This window comes from Topomyia yanbarensis, chromosome 3, assembly GCF_030247195.1.
Source record: "Topomyia yanbarensis strain Yona2022 chromosome 3, ASM3024719v1, whole genome shotgun sequence".
Lineage (NCBI taxonomy): Eukaryota > Metazoa > Arthropoda > Insecta > Diptera > Culicidae > Topomyia > Topomyia yanbarensis.
Window position 1 is genome coordinate 140,944,635 of NC_080672.1, and position 25,626 is coordinate 140,970,260.

Consider the following 25,626-nt stretch of genomic DNA (forward strand, 5'->3'; position numbering starts at 1 on the left):
AAAATGAAACTAATGCGATTTTATAGCTATCTTATATATCTACACAAGGGGATAATATTATTTTCGTAAGATTAGGGGGGTCATTTAGTTTTTGTGGCAATATGGTTTGACATTTTTATCAGTGAGATTATTGGAGCAAATAATGTTTAACTAACGGGGACAATTTTTTACGACTAACTTAAAACTAGGAATAACTAGAGGGCATGATTGAATTTTGTAAAGATTCGTAATTATAGTTATTTTTGTGGGTAGTAGAGTTGGGCATTTTCAACGAGATTATATAATATAATAGTTAAAACTAGAAGAGACAAGAAGAGCTAAATGCTTCGTGATGATATTGGGGGGTGGGGGGGGGGGTGTAGGGGGTAGGAGTGTTACTTCTGGGTATAAGAGTCAGGGGAGGGAGGGTAGACAAAGATGGCAGGGAGAGAAAATTGTTTCAGTTTCTGGCATCGTGAGATCAACGGATGGATTACAAACTCGAGTGGCCTTGATCAGGGGAATCATGTACTGGGACGCCGGGTGGTCCTCCTCAAGATGGCAGGGGTTTTTCCAGACGATTTCGTAGTACGGCTCAGATGTGGATCGGCTACATTTCGAGTTAAGCGTGTTATGTTCGTGCCGTAGGTCCCGTGTTTGTTGGCTCATTCGATACAGATGCTTTGATACAGATGGAAGAGGGTTCTGAGAATGATAAGGAAAATAAGAAGGGGCAGTTAGACTTGTATATTGATGGTTTTCACAAAGGTGTATATAAGGGACATATAGAGGACATCGCGGCTCGCCAGCACATCTCGAACCGGGACGTTGGTTGGTCTTCCTCGGGCCCGCAGGGTATCCATTAGCCGAGACCTAGCGGAACTGTACTCGGTACACGCCCAGACAATGTGCTCGATGTCGTGATAGCCGTCGCCACAAGCGCAGATACCTCTATCCACGAGCCCAATACGCCGGAGATGTGCATCCAGCGTGTAATGGTTTGCCATGAGTCGGGACATCTCACGAATGAAGTCACGACCCACATCCATCCCTTTGAACCAAGGTTTCGTCGATACCTTAGGGATTATCGAATGCAGCCACCTTCCCAGCTCTCCACTGCTCCACGAAGTTTGCCAACTTTCGAGGGTTTTCTGATGAGTAATACGGAAAAATTCGCTGAAGCAAATTGGTCTTTCGTAAACGTCTCCTTCTAAGGCACCCACCTTAGCTAAGGAGTCTGCCTTCTCATTGCCCGGAATGGAGCAATGAGAAGGGACCCATACCAAGGTAATCTGGAAAGAGTTGTCAGATAAAGCACTCAGTAGCTCCCGTATTTTCCCCAAACAATACGAGGAGTGCTTTCCATGTTTCATCGAGCGAATAGCGTCAATGGAACTGAGGCTATCCGAAACGATGAAGTAATGGCCTGCGGGTAATGTTTCAATGACTCCAAGGGTATACTGAATGGCAGCTAGTTCTGCGGCGTAAACTGAAGCAGGGTCACTGAGTTTGTAGGAGGCGGTGAACTTTTGATTGAAAATACCGAAGCCAGTGGATCCTTCGAGGTTTGATCCGTCAGTATAAAACATCTTAGAACAGTCGACTTCTCGGAATTTATTATAAAAAATGTTTGGAACCACTTGTGGGCGTATATGGTCCGGAATTCCACTAATCTCGTCTTTCATGGATGTGTCGAAGAAAACAGTAGATTCAGAAGTATTTATGAAATGCACACGGTTGGGATTGTAAGAAGAAGGGTTAATATTCTGCGCCATGTAGTCAAAGTACAGGGACATGAAACGGGTCTGAGAATTGAGCTCAACAAGCCTTTCGAAATTTTCAATCACGGCCGGCTTCAAGATATCGCATCGAATGAGCAATCGATATGAGAGTTCCCAAAATCGATTTTTCAACGGGAGAACGCCCGACAGCACTTCGAGACTCATCGTATGGGTCGACTGCATGCACCCTAAGGCGATACGCAAACAACGATACTGAATTCTTTCGAGTTTGATGAAATGTATGTTCGCGGCGGAGCGAAAGCAGAAGCATCTGTATCGTTGTTTGATACAACCTAATTAGGTCTCCTGGGTGGGCACCCCACCATGTTCCGGTTATTGTACGAAGAAAGTTGATCCTTTGCTGGCATTTCTGTTTCAGATACCGAATATGGCATCCCCAAGTACCTTTCGAGTCGAACCAGACCCCTAGATATTTTACTGTGAAGACCTGAGCGATAGTTTGACCCATTAATAGAAGCTGTAGTTGTGCTGGTTCACGCTTCCTTGAAAATACAACTAGCTCAGTTTTCTCCGTGGAGAATTCGATACCCAGCTTAATAGCCCAAGCAGACAAATTGTCCAAGGTATTTTGTAATGGTCCTTGTAGATCGACAGCTTTGGGTCCCGTAACAGACACCACGCCATCGTCTGCAAGTTGCCTTAACGTGCAGGAATTGTCAAGACATTCATCAATGTCGTTGACGTAGAAATTGTATAACAGGGGGCTTAGGCATGAGCCCTGGGGAAGGCCCTTGTAGCTAAATCGTGATGTCGATAAGTCACCATGCGAAAAATGCATGTGCTTTTCCGACAACAAGTTTAGTAAAAAGTTGTTTAAAGTCGCTGAAAGACCATGCTGGTGCAGCTTCTCTGAAAGAATGTCGATCGAAACTGAATCAAAAGCCCCCTTAATATCTAGGAACACTGATGCCATCTGCTTTTTGCTAGCATAGGCCATTTGAATTTCAGTTGAGAGCAACGCAAGACAATCGTTCGTCCCTTTGCCTTTGCGAAAGCCAAATTGTGTATCTGACAGTAATCCATTTGCTTCGACCCAATTGTCGAGGCGGGATAGGATCATTTTCTCGAACAACTTCCGGATACAGGATAGCATTGCGATCGGACGGTACGAATTGTGGTCGGAGGCTGGTTTTCCTGGTTTTTGGATGGCGATGACCTTCACTTGTCTCCAATCGAGTGGGACAATGTTAGCCTCGAGAAACTTATTAAATAAGTTCAACAAGCGTCTCTTGGCAGAGTCAGGCAGATTCTTCAACAAGTTGAATTTGATTCTGTCTGGCCCCGGAGCTTTATTGTTACACGACAAGAGAGCAAGTGAGAACTCCACCATCGAAAAAGGTGTTTCGTTCGCGCTATCGTGAGGAGACGCGGCGCGGTGAATCTTCTGTGCCGGGGCGGAATCCGGACAAACCTTCTTGGCGAAATCGAATATCCAACGGTTTGAATATTCTGCACTCTCGTTAGTACTGTTTCGGTTTCGCAAACGCCGGGCCGTGCCCCAAAGAGTGCTCATCGATGTTTCTCTCGTTAGTCCGTCAACGAACCGGCGCCAGTAACTACGTTTCTTGGCTTTCATCAAACTCTTCATTCGCGTTTCTAACGTCGCATATTGTCGATAGCTAGCGGGTAACCCGTCGTCCCGGAAGGTCTTATACGCGGCGGCCTTCTCCGCGTACACGTCTGAGCACTCTTTGTCCCACCACGGATTAGGAGAGCGTTTTTGTATGTTCGCGCCGGGTACTGGCTTAGTCTGAGCTTGATTCGCGCTGTCGAGAATCAAGCCAGCCAAAAAGCTGTACTCTTTCTCCGGAGGAAGTTCTTGGGTAGATTCGATGTTGGCGGATATCGCGGCAGCATAGCTCTTCCAATCGATATTTCGTGTGAGGTCATACGAAATATTGCTTGATTTCAATGGCCTTGAACCGTTATTGATTGAGACTACAATCGGCAGATGGTCGCTGCCGTGGGGATCAGGAATTACCTTCCACGTGCAATTTAACCGCAGCGATGTTGAGCAAAGGGACAAGTCTAAGGGCGCTCGGGCGCGCTGGAGGAGCAGGAATCCGTGTCATTTCACCCGTGTTTAAAATTGTCAAATTGAAGTTATCGCAAAGATCCTGAATTAAGGAAGACCGGTTATCATCATAGAGGCAACCCCATGGTGTACCGTGAGAGTTAAAGTCTCCTAAAACTAGTCGCGGTGCTGGCAGGGATTCTAAGATGTCTTGTAGCCGTCGGTGCCCAACCGCGGTGTTGGGGGGAATATATATGGAAGCTATGCAAAGGCTTTTGCCTTTGGTTGTTACTTGACAAGCGACAACTTCAATACCTGTTATCGAGGGAAGGTTAATTCTGTAGAAGGAATAGCACTTTTTGATCCCCAAAAGCACTCCTCCATAGGGGGTGTCTCGATCCAGGCGAATAATATTAAACTCGTGGAAGTTGAGTTCTATGTCGGAAGTTAACCAAGTTTCACATAATGCAAATGCATCGCAACTCAAATTATTTATTAAAATTTTGAAGGAATCGATTTTCGGGATGATACTTCTGCAATTCCACTGTAGAACAGTGATCAAATCCGTGACCTCGTTCGATGAGTTAGCCATCGAAGGATACAATCGCTGAGAGGAGGGGCCATTTAGCAGTCAACTGCTTCAAAAATGTTCTCACTGTAGGGAGAAAAGCTAACATAAGACTTTTAATAGTATCAGTAATATTGAAAGTTTTTATTATCCAGTCCACTATGTCCGAGAGTTTTACAATTCCAGTGCTGTGATTACTCTCGAACTGAAACAAAGGAACACACTGAAACAAAGGAGCCCCGTCAAGGGACACCTTCTGGCCTTTACAAGGAACTTTACGAGAGGAAATGTTCCTCCTCTTCCTATAAATTCTAGGCACCCTAGTAGATGTTCCCTCTTGTAGGTTACCAGCCTCGCCCTCGTCAGGAGGCAAGTGAGTATAGATGTTTGCTGAGGATGGTGGCGTAGCATTCTTTAACATTTCTGCGAAAGAATGTTTGGGTCGTCCCGCAAGGGAACGTTTCAGTTTATCCCCGCGTAGTTTGTACGCGGGACATGCCGAGATATCATGCAGACTCTCCGCACAGTAAGGACACTTTTCGGCTTGCTTACTGCACGAATCATCTAGATGATTCTCCCCGCATTTTCCACAGCGGGCCTTATTGCTACAATGGGTGGCTGTGTGACCCAGTTGTTTACACTTTGTGCAATTCATGACCCGCGGCACAAACAGACGCACAGGCAGACGAACCTTGTGCAAGAAGACGAAATTTGGCAAAGCGGTACCAGCGAAGGTCACCCGATAAGAGTTTGATTGGGGGTACGTTTTTGAACCATCCCCCGCAACTACTACTGAGTGCAAACGTTTGCACTCAAGTATTTTAACTGGCTGAAGTAAGCGGTCTCTGAATCGGCCAACCCCGTACTTCAGCAGATCCTCGCACGTCAAACACTCATCGGTTACGACGCCTTCGGATTGTACTCTTACAGCCGGAATATACACGTTATAATCCCGCGTAAAGTGCTCACAGCAAGCAATATCGTTTGCCTGCTTTGAGTTGGCTAGCAACACCCTTATCTTGTCCGAGCGGACCTTTGAAATTTCGGTCACAGCCGAGAACCGTTCCGTCAGGTCTCTAGAAATCTGAAGAAGATTCAGTGATTTAGTCTTGGGCCGAAAGAAGACCACAAATGGACCAGTTGAGAGTTCTGGATAGCATTTGGGCCGGGGGGGAGCCTTAGAAGTTGAACCCGATTCAACTTCCATTTGACCATCCGGAGAGGGAACCATATTAAACGTCAACGCACGGGGTCAGCGCCCGCGCAGGCGGAAGAAAGCAATAAATGTGTTACAAAAGACAAAAACCACTTAGCTTTAAACTGGTGTCCAACGACGAACCGATCCAGCTTATACAGCTGGCTATTGTTTAATCCTCACACTCGAACAAAAGACTGAGGACCGAACCTAACTGGCAAAATAACCTTGAATGCGGATTAACACTATTATTTATCGCCTCACACAGCACTACGGACTAGAAAAAAACAACCTCTGTCTCGATGGAGAGCTCGAAAACGAATGACTTACTACAGTTGTGATTCGCTGGTTGGTCACTTTTAAACTGGACCGCTTTTTGGTTGGACCTCTGCTAGTTACACCATTGTCCAACTAAGAAGCATCTTAATGTCAAAATCCTATGTCAAAATCACCTTGACAATCAATCTGAAAATAATCAGAGATGAATTTACACTACTAACGTCCCCTTTGTATAGGATAGATAGACGTCTGTCAGTCGGTCCAACTAACGAATCGAATTAAAATATTAAAATTTAAAATAAATTTTAAGGAATTGATTGCTTCTTTCAAACATGAGCAGTTCATTGAATCTTCATGAAAATGACTCTTTACGTCTGCCCAGTTTACACTTGAAGAATTGTCCCAACTTTTGAGCATGACTATCCTGTTCGGTATAAAGTCTTTTGGCACAACATCGTCTGACATGAGACATTATATGGTAGGTGGCCATTTGACCCAACCCTCCCGCAACTTGACGTTTAGCCTAAGTTGCTTGAAACCACCGTGTTTCGAATGATGTCGCCACCATAGAACGCCGTCCACTAATTGCGATACTGTAAATTTCTATGCGAGAAAATAATTTCGTGACGTCTTTTACGAACTTTTTTCTTTATTTACATTCGGAAGAGATAATCAAAATGATCATTTCAAAACAGCGTAATAATTTAAGATAAATACAAACAAGTTACGGATTACAAATTGGGCCGAATGTAAAAAATATAAAATGCATGATTTGATTTGAGTGCGCTTCTAGTGTGAACTCTCCCATTGCCCTTGAAATATCTTTCGCATATGACAATTCTCGAAAGTTTGTCGTTAATCTTTAAATCCATTTAGTTTTGTGATTATCACTTTGCACTTCGCATTTAACAAAGGCAGGATTGACTTCGACTGTTTATTTCTGACAGTATAGCATCTAACTGATAGGTGCTGCGACATGTACGGTGCAAAGGTTTCCACAAAAATCAGAAGTGATGACAGTTCATTTTTTTATCGGAGAGGGAGCAAAATAGTCCAGTGTCATTGCGTTTGTTTTTTACATTGCAATACAAATATTACTACCTAATATCTTAAAACTAAATAAAGGTGCTCACTAACTAGTATAAGCGCCGCTTGTTTGTATGCTGATGATTCCAAAAAATCATGAATCATTTAAAAATAATGCATCGGAATAAATTTTATAATAGAATTTTTATAACAAAACAACACCATACGTCCAAAAAGTCTTCAAAAATGAATTATCGAAAGTAAAAAAAAAATGAACAAGAAAATTTTCACTGTGAACAAGTTTATGCTTTTTTTAGAAATTGTTCTTGAATAAAAATTGATCCGCTATTTTAGACCCACAGACCCAAATAAAGTGGTTTCAACGATTTGTATAGGAGCTGTCAAGTTGTTCCCCCTCTGATTTGACCTAACAGTCGTGTAGCATAAGCACAGACAAACAGACATAACACTATGATTAATTCCTTAAAAATATCGATCCGCGAAACACTATACACGCTTCTATTTAACCACTCATTTAAAAATTAGTTAACCCTCAGACCCAGGAACTTTTTTACCAGTGGTCTATCCCGTATACTTGCGCAGATATCAGTGGCACCATATATGGATTATAATCGTAAATGCTATCACTGTTCCAACTAAAAATATAGTCAAAATGACCGCTAACATTAGCGAAGAATTGTTGTCGAGTATTATATCTGTTAGTCTGTGGTATAAGTACCATTTGGCATAAGGTATGAAAATACTTTCGAATGTATTTCGGGTAGATCGTACATTTGCGTATGAAACATTTCCAATGTAAAAGAAAGATAAATCTCGACAAACATATGATTACGGCGTTGAAGCCAGCTGTCAAAATTCACTATTAGCGGAAATTCTGGACAAACCGTTACTCTCCAACCACAGATGTTGGTAGTAAACAAAAGAGAAAAGCTCTCTTCTTCATTAAACGCTGTGAACTGCGCTGTCATGTTTGTCGAGAAATGCTCTAAAAACACACCAAATCGTTTGTCAAAATGAGCATTAATTTCGATTTTAATATAGATTCAAGGAAAGTTCAAAAGAAGGAATTCACATCTATGTTCGAATAAACCGATCAGACGAAAATATGACAAATTTGCGTCCAAGAGTTATTTGGCATACAAAATCAAAAAACTGCTCATGATTGAAAGAAGGAACCAATCCCTACGATCGAGTAAACCGGTTATACGAGTGGATAACAGGATTGCTTGCGAGAGGCAGCCACATTCGGCGGCATGACCTAACTTTTCTGGGGTATGATTTTCTGGGGAATGGAGCATTCTGGATAATGGCTTTCTAGGGAATGGTACATTCTGGGCAATGTCTTTCTGGGGAACGGTACATTCTGGGGGATGAAATTCTGGGGATTGGCTTTCTGGGAAATGGCTTTCTGGGGAATGGTATACAACCAGCTTTTCTAATTAGTAAAAAGTTATGGAAATTTACGTTTCGTCTTCGTCTCATCAGAATCCGACACTAACTTAGAGAAAGGATTAAACTAGCGCCGGATTGACGCTAGCCCCAACAAACGAAAATACGATTGGTGTTTTTGCGCAAACCCCTAGTCCTGCGTGATGCCCCACAAGAAAAAGAGTTCATTTTATGCTGATGAGAACTAGTGAAATCGAAATATTTGATTTGGCTTAGTAAGCCAATGCAAGATGCACTGTGCTTTTTTTCCTTCGTGGAAATTTTTTTAACTATTTTAAGGTGAAATTTGTATAAAACCACATTTGTGCGTGAAGAGCACAAAACCTGTGACTAAATTAGTCATGAAAATTTGCGTTTCAACTTCGTCTCATCAGAATCCGTCACTAACTTATGGCATTTTCGTTTTTGACAGTGCACTACACCGGTGTAGTCGGTGCTACACTCATTCAAACTTTGATGTAATCAGTCTATCTCTTTCTTTGCACTACACCGGTGGGTGTAGCACCAAGAAAAAACGAAAACGCTATTATTGACAGGACTAAACTAGCGCCGGATTGACGCTAGCTCCAAAAAACGAAAACACGATTTGTGTTTCCGAACAAACCGCTAGTCCTAATTCTTCGGAATTATGTAGTTATTGTATATATCCCTATCTGCCACGATACGGTATGTTTGACGCGCTCTTTTCACACAAACCACCAGGCAATGCATCAACGAGTATTGCACATACTTAAGCTGACCAACTCTGACGAAAAAATCCGTACACCTCGCGGACTGTGTGCCTGACCATGGTGAACGATCGCGCTTCGTTGCGGAATGGTGTACGGAACTTTGCTGGAGACATTAAGTCTTGAGCTAAAGCTAAAGCTATATTATTGCTAGGAGGATTAACCGCCAAAACTATTTTATGAGAAGAAGTGCTGTTTTACGTTTTGAAAATTTTCAATGTTACTTAACATCGAAATTTGATAGTTTCAAATGAATGTGATCGTGACCGGTTAAAATTTATCGAATATTTATTTTACTTTTCTTCATTATTCAAGCTCACAACTTGACGAGTCCTAGTACCTAGTACACAAAATTTTATTATGCCATTCAATTCAGAACACCATTAATTGCCACTCATTTGAAATATATTGAAATATTTATTAAGTTCAATCCTGCTTAGAGATTATTCATATAATTGATAATACAACAAAAATAAAACACTCATAAAAACGATCCTAACCTGCCAGAGACAAACTGTAAACGTCATTTTTCATCATCTTCCATGTAGTTTCCGAAATGATATTCTTATTATTAACCATATTGAATTTTTTCTCAACTCTACGCAATATCAAAAAAAAAAAATATTTTCAGCAAATGTTGGAATTTATGCAAGTTTTCGGTGAGCAAGTTTATGTTTTATAGACAACCTCTTAAAACTTAGCTTCGCGTTCGAAAAATTATCCCCAATCCATATTTGGAATAAGAAATAGGAAAAATAACATGCCGAATAAAGAAAAAACAAAAGAAAAATAAATTAAGTAGAAGCGTATAAATTGATCGATATTATTTTTGGTATATACGAGTAGTGGGAAAAGCAAACTACTAGAAGCACAACAACAACAACAGACTCATGAAGTAGAAAAAAGAACCCATGTAAAATGCAATCAAATTACTTTAACTCGTGTACATGTCAGAAAATGATACCTATTTACCATTAACAATTGCATTCTGTTATAATTTTGTCATGTTATGTTGGCCGGAAATGGATGATTCACGTGCGTCGGTAAATTAATCGTACCTTAATATAACCAATCCGATCATTCCGAATGAATAGAATCGAACGTACGAATTGAACACCGGTAAAAAAGCGACCAACGAATCCTAGGAAGCATTACTTCTTTATTCTATCATATACACCAGTTCTGCATCCATTCCCTGACCTAGCTGTCACTCAGACGAACCCATACACAGATGGACATACAACTAGCACACAACAACGATTCCCTAGCACTAAAAACTATAATTATTACAACACAAACACTAATAGGCTTCTACTTCTACATTTTTATTAATTACCCTGTGCACTATGCCAAAGTCGACAGATAAATCGACACACAATAACTCCCATTTCGAGCCGTGTTCACAAGCACTGTCATTTAGCTGTTGAATAATGTTTGCAAACACAGCCCACAGAAAAAGGCACTCCACGGCGATCCGCCAGTCGGCCACGCCAGTGTGCGCAAGCTATTGTTTAACCGCTAGTTTGGGCTGGTGCAGAGCTAAGACAAGACATGACAATAGAGGGGGTCGTTTTTGTTCCAAGTTTACATCAGAATTTGATTTGTTGATTCTGACTTTTTGCGCCGTACGTAATGTTACTGCAGGGATAGCGAAATGATGTTTGGCAGTGTTATAGGATATTATAGGAAAATAATGTAATTTTGACAAATAATATTATTATCGCTAAAAGAGTAAAAATGAACGGTGCCCTTTATTAATATAACGGATTCAAGATACAAAATTTTCATTTTAAAGAATAACAAAAAATGTCCGGAAGATTTCGGCAGGGTGGAAATCTGCGAAAAGAAGAATGTCGAATGAAAAATAAGAAGCCGATTGTCACGTCTCGTCTTAGGTGCAGAGTTGCAGAGTATGAAAAAACATAAAAAAGGCCCATAAGCCCTCTCGTTCTCCTCGATGCACAACTATCGAGGCGTAATGCAATAACCATCTTAAAGCAGTTGTCTGTCAGAGGTTCTTTAAAACTGATGCACAAATATGCTTGATGATGTTTGCAATACCGTGTTCTTTGATTTGATGGCATTGTAAAAGAACACGTATCCGCCGGTTGATACTAATCGAGCTGACATTTCTTTGGACTGATCAAACTAATTCCTTTTCTTGTTTAATGTTTATTTGACCAACTAGGAAGTTAACACACGGCGCATTTAATGTGCGTGGGGAATGCGCATGGTCTTGTCTGAGTGAAATAATGACTGTTGATTCATATATTAGGGGTTGAGAATTGGCAGTTCGTGAAAAGAATCAGAAGCTATTTACCAATTTGCAGCAGTTATATCAGCACGAAGAATATATGGTCGGTGTTGGGTCAGACCGGACTAAGTCGCAAAACCTTAAAAAATGAGATAATCATAGCACTGGATAAAGAACTTCTTCAGCTACATTCGGCTTATAGCTGATTTGAAATATCTCACAATAAGCAAGAATTATAGCAAACATTAATTTCAAATTATAATGTAAAGGATGCCGCGATTCAAGTTTTAAACTCGTTATTCTCGACATCAATACAATGTCACTTAGCCCGGTCTGACTTAACACCGACCATATGTTTTATTGTCATATTCATTGACTTACTTTTAGTCTCATTAATTAATTTAATGAAATCAAATTGATTAATTGTTCTCATTGTATCGAATACTTTCAACTTGTCATGTTAAATATATTTCTTCATGAGTATAAAACTATTCTAGCTTGATTATTCACGTAAAAAGTGACAGGTTACTTTCTTTTAGGTCCTATTGTCTCCATTCTTGTTCTAGTAATTAGTGAAAAAATTAGCGTCATCGGTTGCATATTCGATATACAAAGCTAGTCGTTTCAGGTATTTCGGTAGTGTTTATTTTATACCGTTTAAAATGCGCTTCAGTTAGCTTAACAACGCGCGCGAATAATGACAACATAAAAATTGACAGCTTATTCAATTGTTAGCGGAGAAAGAAACCAATGTATAATTGTCATTTTTGCTATTTAAATATCAAAGTTTGTACACTATAAATAATACTTGTATTATGAAATCTTCAATTACATAAGTATTGCTATATCTATATCGACCAATGTCTCCAAAAACTAAAGGTAATCGCTTTTCATGGTATTGTATTGTTTTTAGAATGTTGTGATTCGCCGGAATAAAGAAACAAAGAATAATTAAATCGTGAAAATACCGTTAGATTCAATTAAACATGAGCAACGCTGCCGACTGTCGGCAGTCCGGAGCTGTAGTTGCTTTTTTTACAAACCAATAATTTCCAAATTTATTCAACAAACGATAAATCTATCATAAATTCTCGGCAGCCGGCTGCTCAGAGCAATTAACACATGATAACACTTCTGAGAGTTGCATAGATTGTATCACTTATCAAGGTGAATCCAGATTTGTGTGACTCTTTACCCCATCCTACTAATAAAAGTATACACGGTCTCCATAACGACGCTTGCTACACTAACAGTCCTTTCTTTCCCCGATGACTGTAAGGACGTGGCCGGCGCCGTTATTTACATTTATATTTTGCAACTCTTGAAACGTGCACATTGAGAATGGATAGCTACTCCAGGCCCTATTCGTTGATTCTTTGTGCAATTTCGCTTGTTCTGGTTAATCACGGAGTACGGTTATCATGTTCATTCTCATGCAATAAAAATTGTCAAAGTTTTATAAAAAAAACCTTTGTTAAGGAGCACCGTAAAACTTACATTTGGATTTCTCGTACAATGGCGGTATGAAAGATAGAATTTGCATGTCTTCAGCAAATTTGTCTTAAATATGTTGTTCTAGAATTTCATCGAAGACAGTCAAGCTCAATCTCGAACCGGTAAAAAGTTCAATTTTAGATCATACTAAAATTAGAACCACTGTTCAAAAAGAAGTACAATAACTTTCCAAAACAAAAAAGTTACAATTCCTGCTAAATTTACATACTGGACCACTGTGCACTCTCGCGACGCATAAACTCGACCCTATTATGGAACTATTTGTGCTGGAACATATTTGTAGAACAACATTCGCTTCGACACGTTTAGCCCATATTGAGAAGAATCTAACGATCGAAGACACTACAATTTACATCAAGGAATGGCAAACCAACTTCTGAATCGCGTAACTGAACGTTTCATAGCTCTACAAATCGTTATTTCTTGTTCATTCGCAACTCAGAGCTCCGGTGGTCGATGTGAGCTGATGTGGTCGTGTGACATTTCATTTCTACTTTACCTTGAGGCTTGTCCTCCGTCAAGGGTAATAGAACAAATGGAACTAACCCTCTAAAAATGTATTAAGCTATTCAGCACTGGCCGAGAGTGACCTGTTATGTCAACGTTTGCCCTCGCAATAGACGGCACCCATTAATCATCTCACAAAACTATGAACAACTTACCGTTTTTGGTGGCGAAACTCTGGCCTGTGGGTGATTGTGGGGCAGTCCGAAGTTCTTCGGCAGGTACGAGGCTAGGTCGGTTCCCTCGCGTCGCTGGCGGGAAGAGTCGAAGGGTTTTCGCTTTTTCGTCTGCATCCGCTCACAGATGGAGATGTGTTTGGACAACGAGGGCGGTACGAAGTTTCGCGAGCATATCGGACATTGGCGCAGTTCGAGATTCGGCGGCGGTTCGGGGATCTGCAGGAACGGATCGACGACCGGTTTGTACTGCTCGTCGTAGACCGGATCGTCCTTCTCCTGGTCGACGTACTGTTGTTCTTTTTCGTTCAGGTTGTTGTCTGCAAAGGAAACAAAAGGAAAAAAAGGTCAAGCGAAACTTTACTTCTACTGGTGGTTTTTGTACTGATTTACAATCCATAATTTTGTGGAATCGCTCAAAAAACCCGACCTGGTGTTCACTCCATTTTTGGATTGTTATTTAACTGACCATAAATTTTACTAAAGCGTATAGTGAATTATCTTGTTTGGGTTGTTTTATGCTTCTCCTGGCTATATGCACTTAAGTCGTTACATCACTGGTACCGAGTAGAACAATAATTATTTATAAAGTTTATGCTTTTTCTCACACTTTTTATGTTGTGCGATGGTGATCGCCGGTGGCGGCGGCATCGCACAAGCAGAGATTTTCTCCTAACCAATAAACGAATTTGAGTTGGGCACCAGGCAGCCCACAGTCCAGTCGATGGAATACAAATCGGACACAATTTAAATATCATCAGAGATTTTTAAAGAATGCTACAGTACGGTTATAAGGAAACTAAGAGCGCATTTATATTCTATTCCTTTCCCATAAGATCTTGATTTTATTTATATTCTTTTCCCTTGATTAAATCCAAACCGTCGGTATTTTTTCAACAATTATTTTGACCCTAGTGATTTTCTCATTCATCCAACTGTTCAATTTTTAGACGATCATCGTACCAATATGCGCTTTTGGATGCCTTTTGTTTTTCTTTTGAAAGCACATAAAACGTCAGCAATAGGATCCCACATCAAAACACAATAGTCATCATAAAGATGTAGCGTTCTTCATTTAGCAACCGCATGGAGCACCACGTTTGCTGCACAGCATGTAAGTCAAGAAATATCATCGATATTTATGGATGCATGTTCGTTTAGTGGGTGCATCTCGGATCGTTTCAGCGTTTCTTTCGCAACGAGTAGTGCTGTGCTGTGTTAGTAAACTGACTTCAGCAGCTCAGGAGTTTAGTTACTTCAAGCATGGTAAAACATCTGACGTAATTACAGTAAATGCGCATTCTGAACCCGTTTTCGGAATGGCACGCTATGGGACAGCATAACCATTTCCTTTTGTTTGATCATAAAATCATAGTTCAAAAATTGCGCAGCCCAGAATTCGAAGAAACAATGTGTAAATGGAAGTTGCTTTTAGCAGAGACATCACAATATTAGAGTGATAATTGTGTTTTGATATTTATGTTGTGGTTGATGTAATGTAAAGGGTGTCCCATATAAAATTGTATCACGAAAAAAAAACGCTGTAGAAAATAACCAATTGGGTATTTTCTCTTGAAAATTTTGGTAGAAGTAGTTTAGAGTGTATTGTTTACACTGTATCTTTATCGCTGTAAGTTTTTCAAAAATAGGAAAAATGGCGTCACCTGAAAAGCAACGTCGCGAATTAATTTTGCGTAATCACCTGGAAAATCTTCAACTCTCGTGCAGTCAACGGTGAGTCGCGTGATTAAACGTTGCTATCAAACTCTGAGCAACGAGCGGAAGGAGAAATGCGGTCAGAGTGGAAGTTCTTTTAGTGATCACGATCACAAGCGTGTAGTGGAAGTGTTTTAGCGGAACCCCAAGGCTTCGGTCAGAGATGTGGCCAAAAAGTTGAATCTGTTCGTTGTTTTTCGTTCAGAGAGTCAAGGATCGGGAGAGACTGTACAAAGTACAAAAGGCTCCAAATCGCGACGAACGGCAAAATACGATGGGAAATTCACGGGCCCGGAAACTGTACACCCTGACAGACAGCTAACGACAGCTCATTGTCTCATCATGGATAATGAAACTTGCGTCAAGGCGAACTTTCGGCTACTGTTCTTCACCGTCCAGCACAAATTTGGTGTTCCGGGCGAAGTAAAGAAGCAGAAACTTTCAAAGTTTGCCAATAAATCCATGATTTGGTAAGCGATCTGCTCATGTGGCAAACGGAGTGCGCTGTTCGTGACTACCGGGATTGTAAACAGATCTACCTCAAGGAGTGTCTACAGAAGCGTCTGCTTCTTCTGTTGAAGAAACATGAGGGCCTGACGATCTTCTGGCCGGATCTAGCTCCGTGCCACTATTTAGATGTTGTCCTGGTGTAATAGGAAACCAACGGGGTTTCCCCCCAACGCACCGGAATTAAGGCCCATCGAAAAATACTGAGCAATTATGAAGCACGGACTACGGAAGCATCCAAGGAGGTCAAATGTGAGGAAGACACAAAGAAATAGTGGGTTTCCGTACAGAAGAAACTGCAGTCAGAAGTGGTACAGAATCTGATGAGTGGAGTTAAGCGTAAGGTGCGAGCGTACGGTTATAGTATTGAAGTTAAATGAAATAAATATGCCAAAAGCTTACTAATGGGCTCTATTTTATTGTCTGGAAGTTTGAAACCAATTGGTCCTCTAGCATTTTGTCCGTGATGCAATTTGATGTTGGACACCGTTTATTCTCTTTCATGGACCTCTCGTTTTTTTGCAGTTATCTCTATCGTTTAAACCTAATCCAAAAATTTGGCATCGGTTTGTGGTTCAGGATTTTTCCTGATTGTGTCGAGTATCTTCTAATGGCAATATTACAAATAAGTGTTGTCAAATCGAGTAGCCGCACCTCGATTTTCCCATCGTCTATATACAAGGGGGCCCTAATTTCAACACTCTCACACACAACCACGTGTGTTGCGATGCAAAATTAATCGTTTTGCCTGGGCCTGCGATGCAAATTTTCATTTTATTCATTTTATCAATTCTATTCGTTTTGTTTATTTGATTCGTTTGATTTATTTATTCATTTTATTCAAGTCATTTATCTTTTGTTTTATTATTTTAATCTTTTAATTCATTCCAATCGATTTATTCATTTTATTCATTTGATTCATTTGATTAATTAGATTAATTATATTCGCTGGGTTCAATAAATTCTTTTTTCCATTTGATTAATTTGATTAATTTGAATTATTTGATTCTTTCGATTCATTTGATTCATTCGATTCATTCGATTCATTAGATTCACTCGATTCATTCGATTCATTCGATTCATTCGATTCATTCGATTCATTCGATTCATTCGATTCATTTGATTCATTCGATTCATTCGATTCATTCGATTCATTCGATTCATTCGATTCATTCGATTCATTCGATTCATTCGATTCATTCGATTCATTCGATTCATTTGATTCATTCGATTCCTTCAATTCATTCGATTCATTCGATTCATTCGATTCATTCGATTCATTCGATTCATTCGATTCATTCGATTCATTCGATTCATTCGATTCATTCGATTCATTCGATTCATTCGATTCATTCGATTCATTCGATTCATTCGATTCATTAGATTCACTCGATTCATTCGATTCATTCGATTCATTCGATTCATTCGATTCATTCGATTCATTCGATTCATTTGATTCATTCGATTCATTCGATTCATTCGATTCATTCGATTCATTCGATTCATTCGATTCATTCGATTCATTCGATTCATTCGATTCATTCGATTCATTCGATTCATTCGATTCATTCGATTCATTTGATTCATTCGATTCCTTCAATTCATTCGATTCATTCGATTCATTCGATTCATTCGATTCATTCGATTCATTCGATTCATTCGATTCATTCGATTCATTCGATTCATTCGATTCATTCGATTCATTCGATTCATTCAATTCATTCGATTCATTCGATTCATTCGATTCATTCGATTCATTCGATTCATTCGATTCATTCGTTCATTCGATTCATTCGATTCATTCGATTCATTCGATTCATTCGATTCATTCGATTCATTCGATTCATTCGATTCATTCGATTCATTCGATTCATTCGATTCATTCGATTCATTCGATTCATTCGATTCATTCGATTCATTCGATTCATTCGATTCATTCGATTCATTCGATTCATTCGATTCATTCGATTCATTCGATTCATTCGATTCATTCGATTCATTCGATTCATTCGATTCATTCGATTCATTCGATTCATTCGATTCATTCGATTCATTCGATTCATTCGATTCATTCGATTCATTCGATTCATTCGATTCATTCGATTCATTCGATTCATTCGATTCATTCGATTCATTCGATTCATTCGATTCATTCGATTCATTCGATTCATTCGATTCATTCGTTTCATTCGATTCATTCGATTCATTCGATTCATTCGATTCATTCGATTCATTCGATTCATTCGATTCATTCGATTCATTCGATTCATTCGATTCATTCGATTCATTCGATTCATTCGATTCATTCGATTCATTCGATTCATTCGATTCATTCGATTCATTCAATTCATTCGATTCATTCGATTCATTCGATTCATTCGATTCATTCGATTCATTCGTTCATTCGATTCATTCGATTCATTCGATTCATTCGATTCATTCGATTCATTCGATTCATTCGATTCATTCGATTCATTCGATTCATTCGATTCATTCGATTCATTCGATTCATTCGATTCATTCGATTCATTCGATTCATTCGATTCATTCGATTCATTCGATTCATTCGATTCATTCGATTCATTCGATTCATTCGATTCATTCGATTCATTCGATTCATTCGATTCATTCGATTCATTCGATTCATTCGATTCATTCGATTCATTCGATTCATTCGATTCATTCGATTCATTCGATTCATTCGATTCATTCGATTCATTCGATTCATTCGATTCATTCGATTCATTCGATTCATTCGATTCATTCGTTTCATTCGTTTCATTCGATTCATTCGTTTCATTCGATTCATTCGATTCATTCGATTCATTCGATTCATTCGATTCATTCGATTCATTCGATTCATTCGATTCATTCGATTCATTCGATTCATTCGATTCATTCGATTCATTCGATTCATTCGATTCATTCGATTCATTCGATTCATTCGATTCATTCGATTTATTCGATTTATTCGATTTATTCGATTCATTCGATTCATTCGATTCATTCGATTCATTCGATTCATTCGATTCATTCGATTCATTCGATTCATTCGATTCATTCGATTCATTCGATTCATTCGATTCATTCGATTCATTCGATTTATTCGATTCATTCGATTCATTCGATTCATTCGATTCATTCGATTCATTCGATTCATTCGATTCATTCGATTCATTCGATTCATTCGATTCATTCGATTCATTCGATTCATTCGATTCATTCGATTCATTCGATTCATTCGATTCATTCGATTCATTCGATTCATTCGATTCATTCGATTCATTCGATTCATTCGATTCATTCGATTCATTCGATTCATTCGATTCATTCGATTCATTCGATTCATTCGATTCATTCGATTCATTCGATTCATTCGATTCATTCGATTCATTCGATTCATTCGATTCATTCGATTCATTCGATTCATTCGATTCATTCGATTCATTCGTTTCATTCGATTCATTCGTTTCATTCGATTCATTCGATTCATTCGATTCATTCGATTCATTCGATTCATTCGATTCATTCGATTCATTCGATTCATTGGATTCATTGGATTCATTCGATTCATTCGATTCATTCGATTCATTCGATTCATTCGATTCATTCGATTCATTCGATTCATTCGATTCATTCGATTCATTCGATTCATTCGATTCATTCGATTCATTCGATTCATTCGATTCATTCGATTCATTCGATTCATTCGATTCATTCGATTCATTCGATTCATTCGATTCATTCGATTCATTCGATTCATTCGATTCATTCGATTCATTCGATTCATTCGATTCATTCGATTCATTCGATTCATTCGATTCATTCGATTCATTCGATTCATTCGATTCATTCGATTCATTCGATTCATTCGATTCATTCGATTCATTCGATTCATTCGATTCATTCGATTCATTCGATTCATTCGATTCATTCGATTCATTCGATTCATTCGATTCATTCGATTCATTCGATTCATTCGATTCATTCGATTCATTAGATTCATTCGATTCATTCGATTCATTCGATTCATTCGATTCATTCGATTCATTCGATTCATTTGATTCATTCGATTCATTCGATTCATTCGATTCATTCGATTCATTCGATTCATTCGATTCATTCGATTCATTCGATTCATTCGATTCATTCGGTTCATTCGATTCATTCGATTCATTTGATTCATTTGATTCATTGGATTCATTTGATTCATTTGATTTATTTTATTCATTTCATTATCAGTCATTCCAGTTATTTATTTCAATCAATTTGTTAGTTTGAATTAATTTAATTTATTCAATTAATTTTTCAACTATTTTTAAATATTGCCAATTTTTTTATTTAATGAGCTATTCTAATTTGATTTACGTATTTTATTAATTTGATTTATATTACTCATTGTACTTATTTTATCAATTTGAAAACCTTTTGATTTTCACTTTGTGCTTTTGAAGGGGGCGTCTGGTGTAAAGTGCTTAAACCGAAAGTTATTTTGTGCGACGATTTTGAAGGCAAGGCTCCAGAGGATAATTTGTGTAATGTTAGGATTTATTTTTATAGATTCAGCGCTAAAACATTGGAAGCAAATATTTTCGACGATAGATCGCTTGTATGAAGCGAAGAACCTACCTACCTATAGTGAGTTAACTGTGAAATCCAAGAATACCGTGTAAAATCTTTTTGAAAAATAAAACTATTACAGATTTCCACTGAAGAAAGGCGAAACCAACTGTCGAAACGTCTGTGCATTATAAAAAAAAAAGTGTTCGATATTATTCATTGACTGAAAAGCCGAATATACCCCTCTGTACCAACGACAGTCGTAATATAATCTATTTATTTATATATTCACTGTGCACGAAAAAAATATTTTAAGTCAAGCAGAGCCATACGAGCGTTCCAAGAGTAGACGTCCAACCATTTCCACGTCGAGGAGCGCCGCGGCGAACACGATAACTCTTGATAAAATTGTCTGACATATGAAATTCAATAAGATCTGTAAATTTTAGACTTGTAGTTACTCGATAAACCGAAAAAATAGAAAAAAAGTTCGAGTTTCCGAAAATGGCTCCATGAAAACCGAAAAATCTCATATTTTACTGTAAAGTACGCTCCAAATTAATAGGGGAAATTTTTTTATTCCGTTTTTGTGGTTCATCGACAGGCTACACATATTGTGCATTCTCATAAAAAAATCAAGTCAATTTGTTGATTAGTTTTTAAGTTATTGTGTTCGCCAATTTGGAAAACGTTGTTTCGAGAATATCGCTATTAAAGGGTGTCTTACATCAAATTGCATCACGAAAACAACGCTGCAGAAAATAACCCATTGGTAATTTTCTCTCAAAAATTTAGGTCGAAGTAGTAGTTTAGAGTGTTTTGTTTACAGTGTATTTTTATCGCTGCCAGTTTTTCGAAAATTGTTGCCGATATATTGAAATCTGCGTGTGTTACAGCAAATACGCGCGAGGCATGCATGGCTATTTAACACAAAAGAAGTTCAGCGTGTCCACCGAGATTGCGGGAGACTATTATAGAGGTTCAATACTAACAATCAAGCGGATAAAAAGAAGTCCATTTTTTGTCCACTACACCAGACGTCCCTCTGAAGCGAAAAAGACTTATTCTTGGACATTTTCATCGTTCTAATCGAGTATCGCGACAAACAGCTTTTGTTCCAAGCACTAACTCTAATCGGAAGTCACCGTTTGACGTCGTAGTAGTAGCAGCAAGAAGCTGACACCCGGTTGCACGATCCAAGCAAATTGAAACGAGAGTAGGGAAAGACATCATGGCAGCAAATGATAGCAGCGGCGCGCGATGGTGGCAGCATCGGCGGCGACGACTTGTCTCGGTACCCACTCAAGCATCGCGTTAAGCCACTCGATGCAGCTGCTTGGCTATCCAATCCGACACACAAAAACAGTGGCGTAGATCTTCCGAGACAGCTCGGGGAGATTTAAAAAGGCTTCCTCCAGTCCACCAGAAACACTTTACAATGTCGCAGCCGTTGTCGGTTTTCCATTTATTAATTCTATTCAATTTAAATTACTTTCTCCTGCAAACAAAGTGGTTGAGGGGTACCCGCAGCGGAGACGGAGCGGAGCGGAAAATTTGATTGAGATTAATTATTTTTCAAATAATGGAACATGGAGAGCCGCTGCGGTGGTTGGACGATTTTTGATTAAATGATGCTGAAAGATGTTTTGAACGTTTTCCTAGAGAAGTAATTGTAGTGAAGTGCTTGTTCGCTTGTCTCAGAGGGGAATGTAATTAATTGGCTATTTACAACAACACATCGGTACTGTGCAGAGCCTGTCGTTGGCTATAAACAGGTATATGTAACATATTTTATTGAAGAGATGTAGCACATATTGTATCTAGCTCAGTTGAGTTCGACGAGTATTTGCCAGTATCCTAAAATCATGCAGTACAGAAAAAGATGTTGCTGAAATCAACGAAGTTTATTGTTAATTTCATAAACATAATTACACTATGTACGATATCATTATATTGCTTACAGTATATTTTATAACATTTCGTGTCTGCGGAAAACATGTTCTTCCAGAAGATTAGTTTACTTTTAATTTGTTCGTAAAAATGACCTGTTCATATCTATACTATTCATGCTTTCATCGTTCCGCCCTTTTCGAACCTAGTTTAATCGATTTTATCAGTGCACAACATGTAGGTACGTTTGTAAGATAGAGGAATATCTTGTACGCTAGTCGGTAATTATGATCACTAATCATATATATGTTTTCGTATGCACTGTTTTTCACCAGACCGTGGTGCTGCATAAACTATTCATTCGTTGTAGTTTACATTCGCTCGCTTGGCCGCGGTTCGTTCAAATGTGTGTCAAATAGATAAGCTTCTATGGTGAGTAAATGGAATATTGGATTTATGGTGAATAGATAATGGAAAATCGATACAAGAATAGTGGTTCAGCTACAACTCGTTTACCGATTTCATAGAACAGTGTATTCAAAACCGTTACATACAACTTAGTTGCTTTTATGTATGCATACATGGACAATAGTGACAAGCAAAAAATAAACTCCCCTAGCACACACCATAGGTGATTCCTAGTCCTAAACGGGGTGTCCAGTCCGATTTTGAGCCAAATCGATCAAGTCTAGCTAACGGATCCATGTTCTTTAAATTTGCATGGGTTTTACGACACTAGGTGGCACTACAAGGATCATATTCACTATGCTAGGTTTCTCCTTAGTGGAGAAAAATTTAGGTAAAAACTATTTTTTCTTCACTAAGGAGAAATAGTTTTACACTATATTTGTGCGTTATGAACACAAAACCTATAACCAAATTAGTTATGGAAATTGCGTTTCGACCTCGTCTCATCAGAATCCGACACTAACTTAGTTTTTTTTTCTTGCGGGACATCACGCAGGATTAGGTGTTTGCTCAGAAAAACAAATAGTGGAGCTAGCGTCAATCAGGCACTACATAAATCCGGTCAGCAAGATAGTGTCGGATTTTGCTGAAACGAAGTCGAAATTCCATAACTTATAAGAATATTACTGGAATTGAAATTTTGGAAGAAATTAATTTTATTGTTTATTACTATGTCGAATATTGCAACTCGATCTAAAATCTAAATCATTTAGAAACGATAACAAGCTTCTAATGAAGTACTGTCCTAGCTTTGCACGGGGTCCAAGTTACACGGTGGTACATTGGAACATCCATTCGTGAACCAAACCGGGGGTTTGTAAATTGAATTAGTTCGTAAAAATGTGTTCTTTATTTAGGATTTAGTGAGTAGAAAACGTTATTTGGGATTTAGCTAGTGAAAAAAGTTCCTTCCACATTCTTATTAAAATTCGTTGGTTGAGCAATATTCTCGATAATCCTAACAATGAGTATTTTTGGTACGGGCTTGACAAGTAGATGATGAACATGGATGTTTTGCGTTGTTTTTAAATCTAATATGGCGACTTCCGGTTGAACAATATTCTCGATTATTTTAACACAACGGGTATTTTCGGAACGCGCTTGATGAGCAGATGATGAAAATGAATATTGGGAACCATTTTGAAATCCAAAATGGCAACTTCCGGGTGAGCAATATTCTCCATAACCCCAACAAGATGGGTATTTTAGATATGGGTTTGACAAGTAGATGATGAAACTGGACTATTGATACGTTTTTGCAAATCTATTGCAATCTAAGATGGCGACTTCCTGTTGAGCAATATTCTCGAAAATAATAACACTGAAAATTTTGGAACGGATCCGACATTTATATCATAAAAATAGATGTTTGGAATATTTTTGAAATCCAAAATGGCGACTCCCGGTTAAGCAGAATTCTCGATAACCCCAATAAGATTGGTATTTTGGAGCGGGCTGGATGTTTTGCGCCATTTTTAAACTAAATATGGCGGTACCCGGCTCAGTAATATTCTCGATAACCCTTACAATATGGGTATTTTTGGAACGGGGTTGGCAAGTAGATGATGAAAATCGACAGGTTGAACATTTACGAAATACATGATGGAGACTTCTGATTTAGAAGTGATCCGATTCCATCAGCCTCAGATTTTGTCTGCCCCGATTTTGTCTACCCTCGATTTTATCTGCTTTTGACCCGATTTCATCCGCCTCCCATGAACACGAATAAATTCTTTCTTGAACATATTTTTCTTATCTAAAAAACGAAAAATACGCAAAATAAATTAATTTCTTTTAAATTTTGCACTGGAAGACCCCTCCTCCAAGAGAAAATTATACTAAATAATCAGAAAGGGTTATGACGCTCTGTCTAGGGACTAAAGAAGAATATTTTAACAGCTTCGGTTTTTAAAAAGAAAGAAAAAAACCTGTTTTAATCCACCTAGAGGTGGAATTGTGCCTTTCTCATTTCTCCAAACTATGATAGCTGGTTCGTACAGTATAACATTATGGAAATGTATTTTATTCTTATTACACTTGGTAAGTATATATAAGAGCACCTTTTTGCATTCATCGTGGTATCGGTTTGAATCGGAGTTTTCTATGTGATCGCACTCCACAACCCGTAACTCCGGAGCCGGAAGTCGGATGGAGATGGAATTTAATATCAGTTTCCAGGGACGCAACACCTTTCATTTGAGACTAAGTTGACCAAATCGGTCTAGCCATTTTCGAGAAACCAATATAACCGTTATTCTGAATTTGGATGCTTCCGGATCCGTCGATGATGGCCAGTGTGGCCAAAGAGACTTTGAATGACTGTTGGTGACCTAGATCTACAAATTCAACAGTTGTGTTCACATTTTGGAAAAAAAAATCACCTTCTTACATTCATCGCAGAATTCGTTAGAATCGGGATTTGCTGCGTGATCGTACGTGTCACCGTGTAATTCAGGAACCAGAACTCGGATCCACACAAAATTCAACAGCAGCTGATGGACCTTTCATTTAAAATCAAGTTTGTCAAAATCGGTTCAGAAAATTCCGAGAAACCGATGTGGACAAATCAACAAATTTTGTTTTGTAACCATACTCTTCAACTCGTAATCCGGAACAAGATGTCGGTTGAAAATGAAATTCAATAGCAACCTATGGGAATATTATACCTTTCATTTGAATCTTAGTTTGTAAAAATCGGTTCAGCCATCTCCGAGTAACCGATGTGGACATTTTGTTAACAAATCCGCACATACACACACGTACATACATACATACATACATACATACATACATACATACATACATACATACATAACAATTATACATACATACATACATACATACATACATACATACATACATACATACATACATACATACATACATACATACATACATACATACATACATACATACATACATACATACATACATACATACATACATACATACATACATACATACATACATACATA

The 25,626-nt window shown here is 38.6% G+C and overlaps 1 protein-coding gene across 10 annotated transcripts in view; it reads right to left on the reverse strand.

The window, feature by feature from the left end:
• Positions 1-25,626, reverse strand: part of LOC131692910 (myosin-G heavy chain) — a 271,448-nt gene that overhangs the window by 24,167 nt on the left and 221,655 nt on the right. For all 10 annotated transcript variants that reach the window (XM_058980305.1, XM_058980301.1, XM_058980298.1 and 7 more), the window contains one exon: positions 13,493-13,830. In XM_058980305.1, the coding sequence (XP_058836288.1) occupies positions 13,493-13,830 (338 nt within the window). The remainder of the gene's footprint in view (positions 1-13,492; positions 13,831-25,626) is intronic.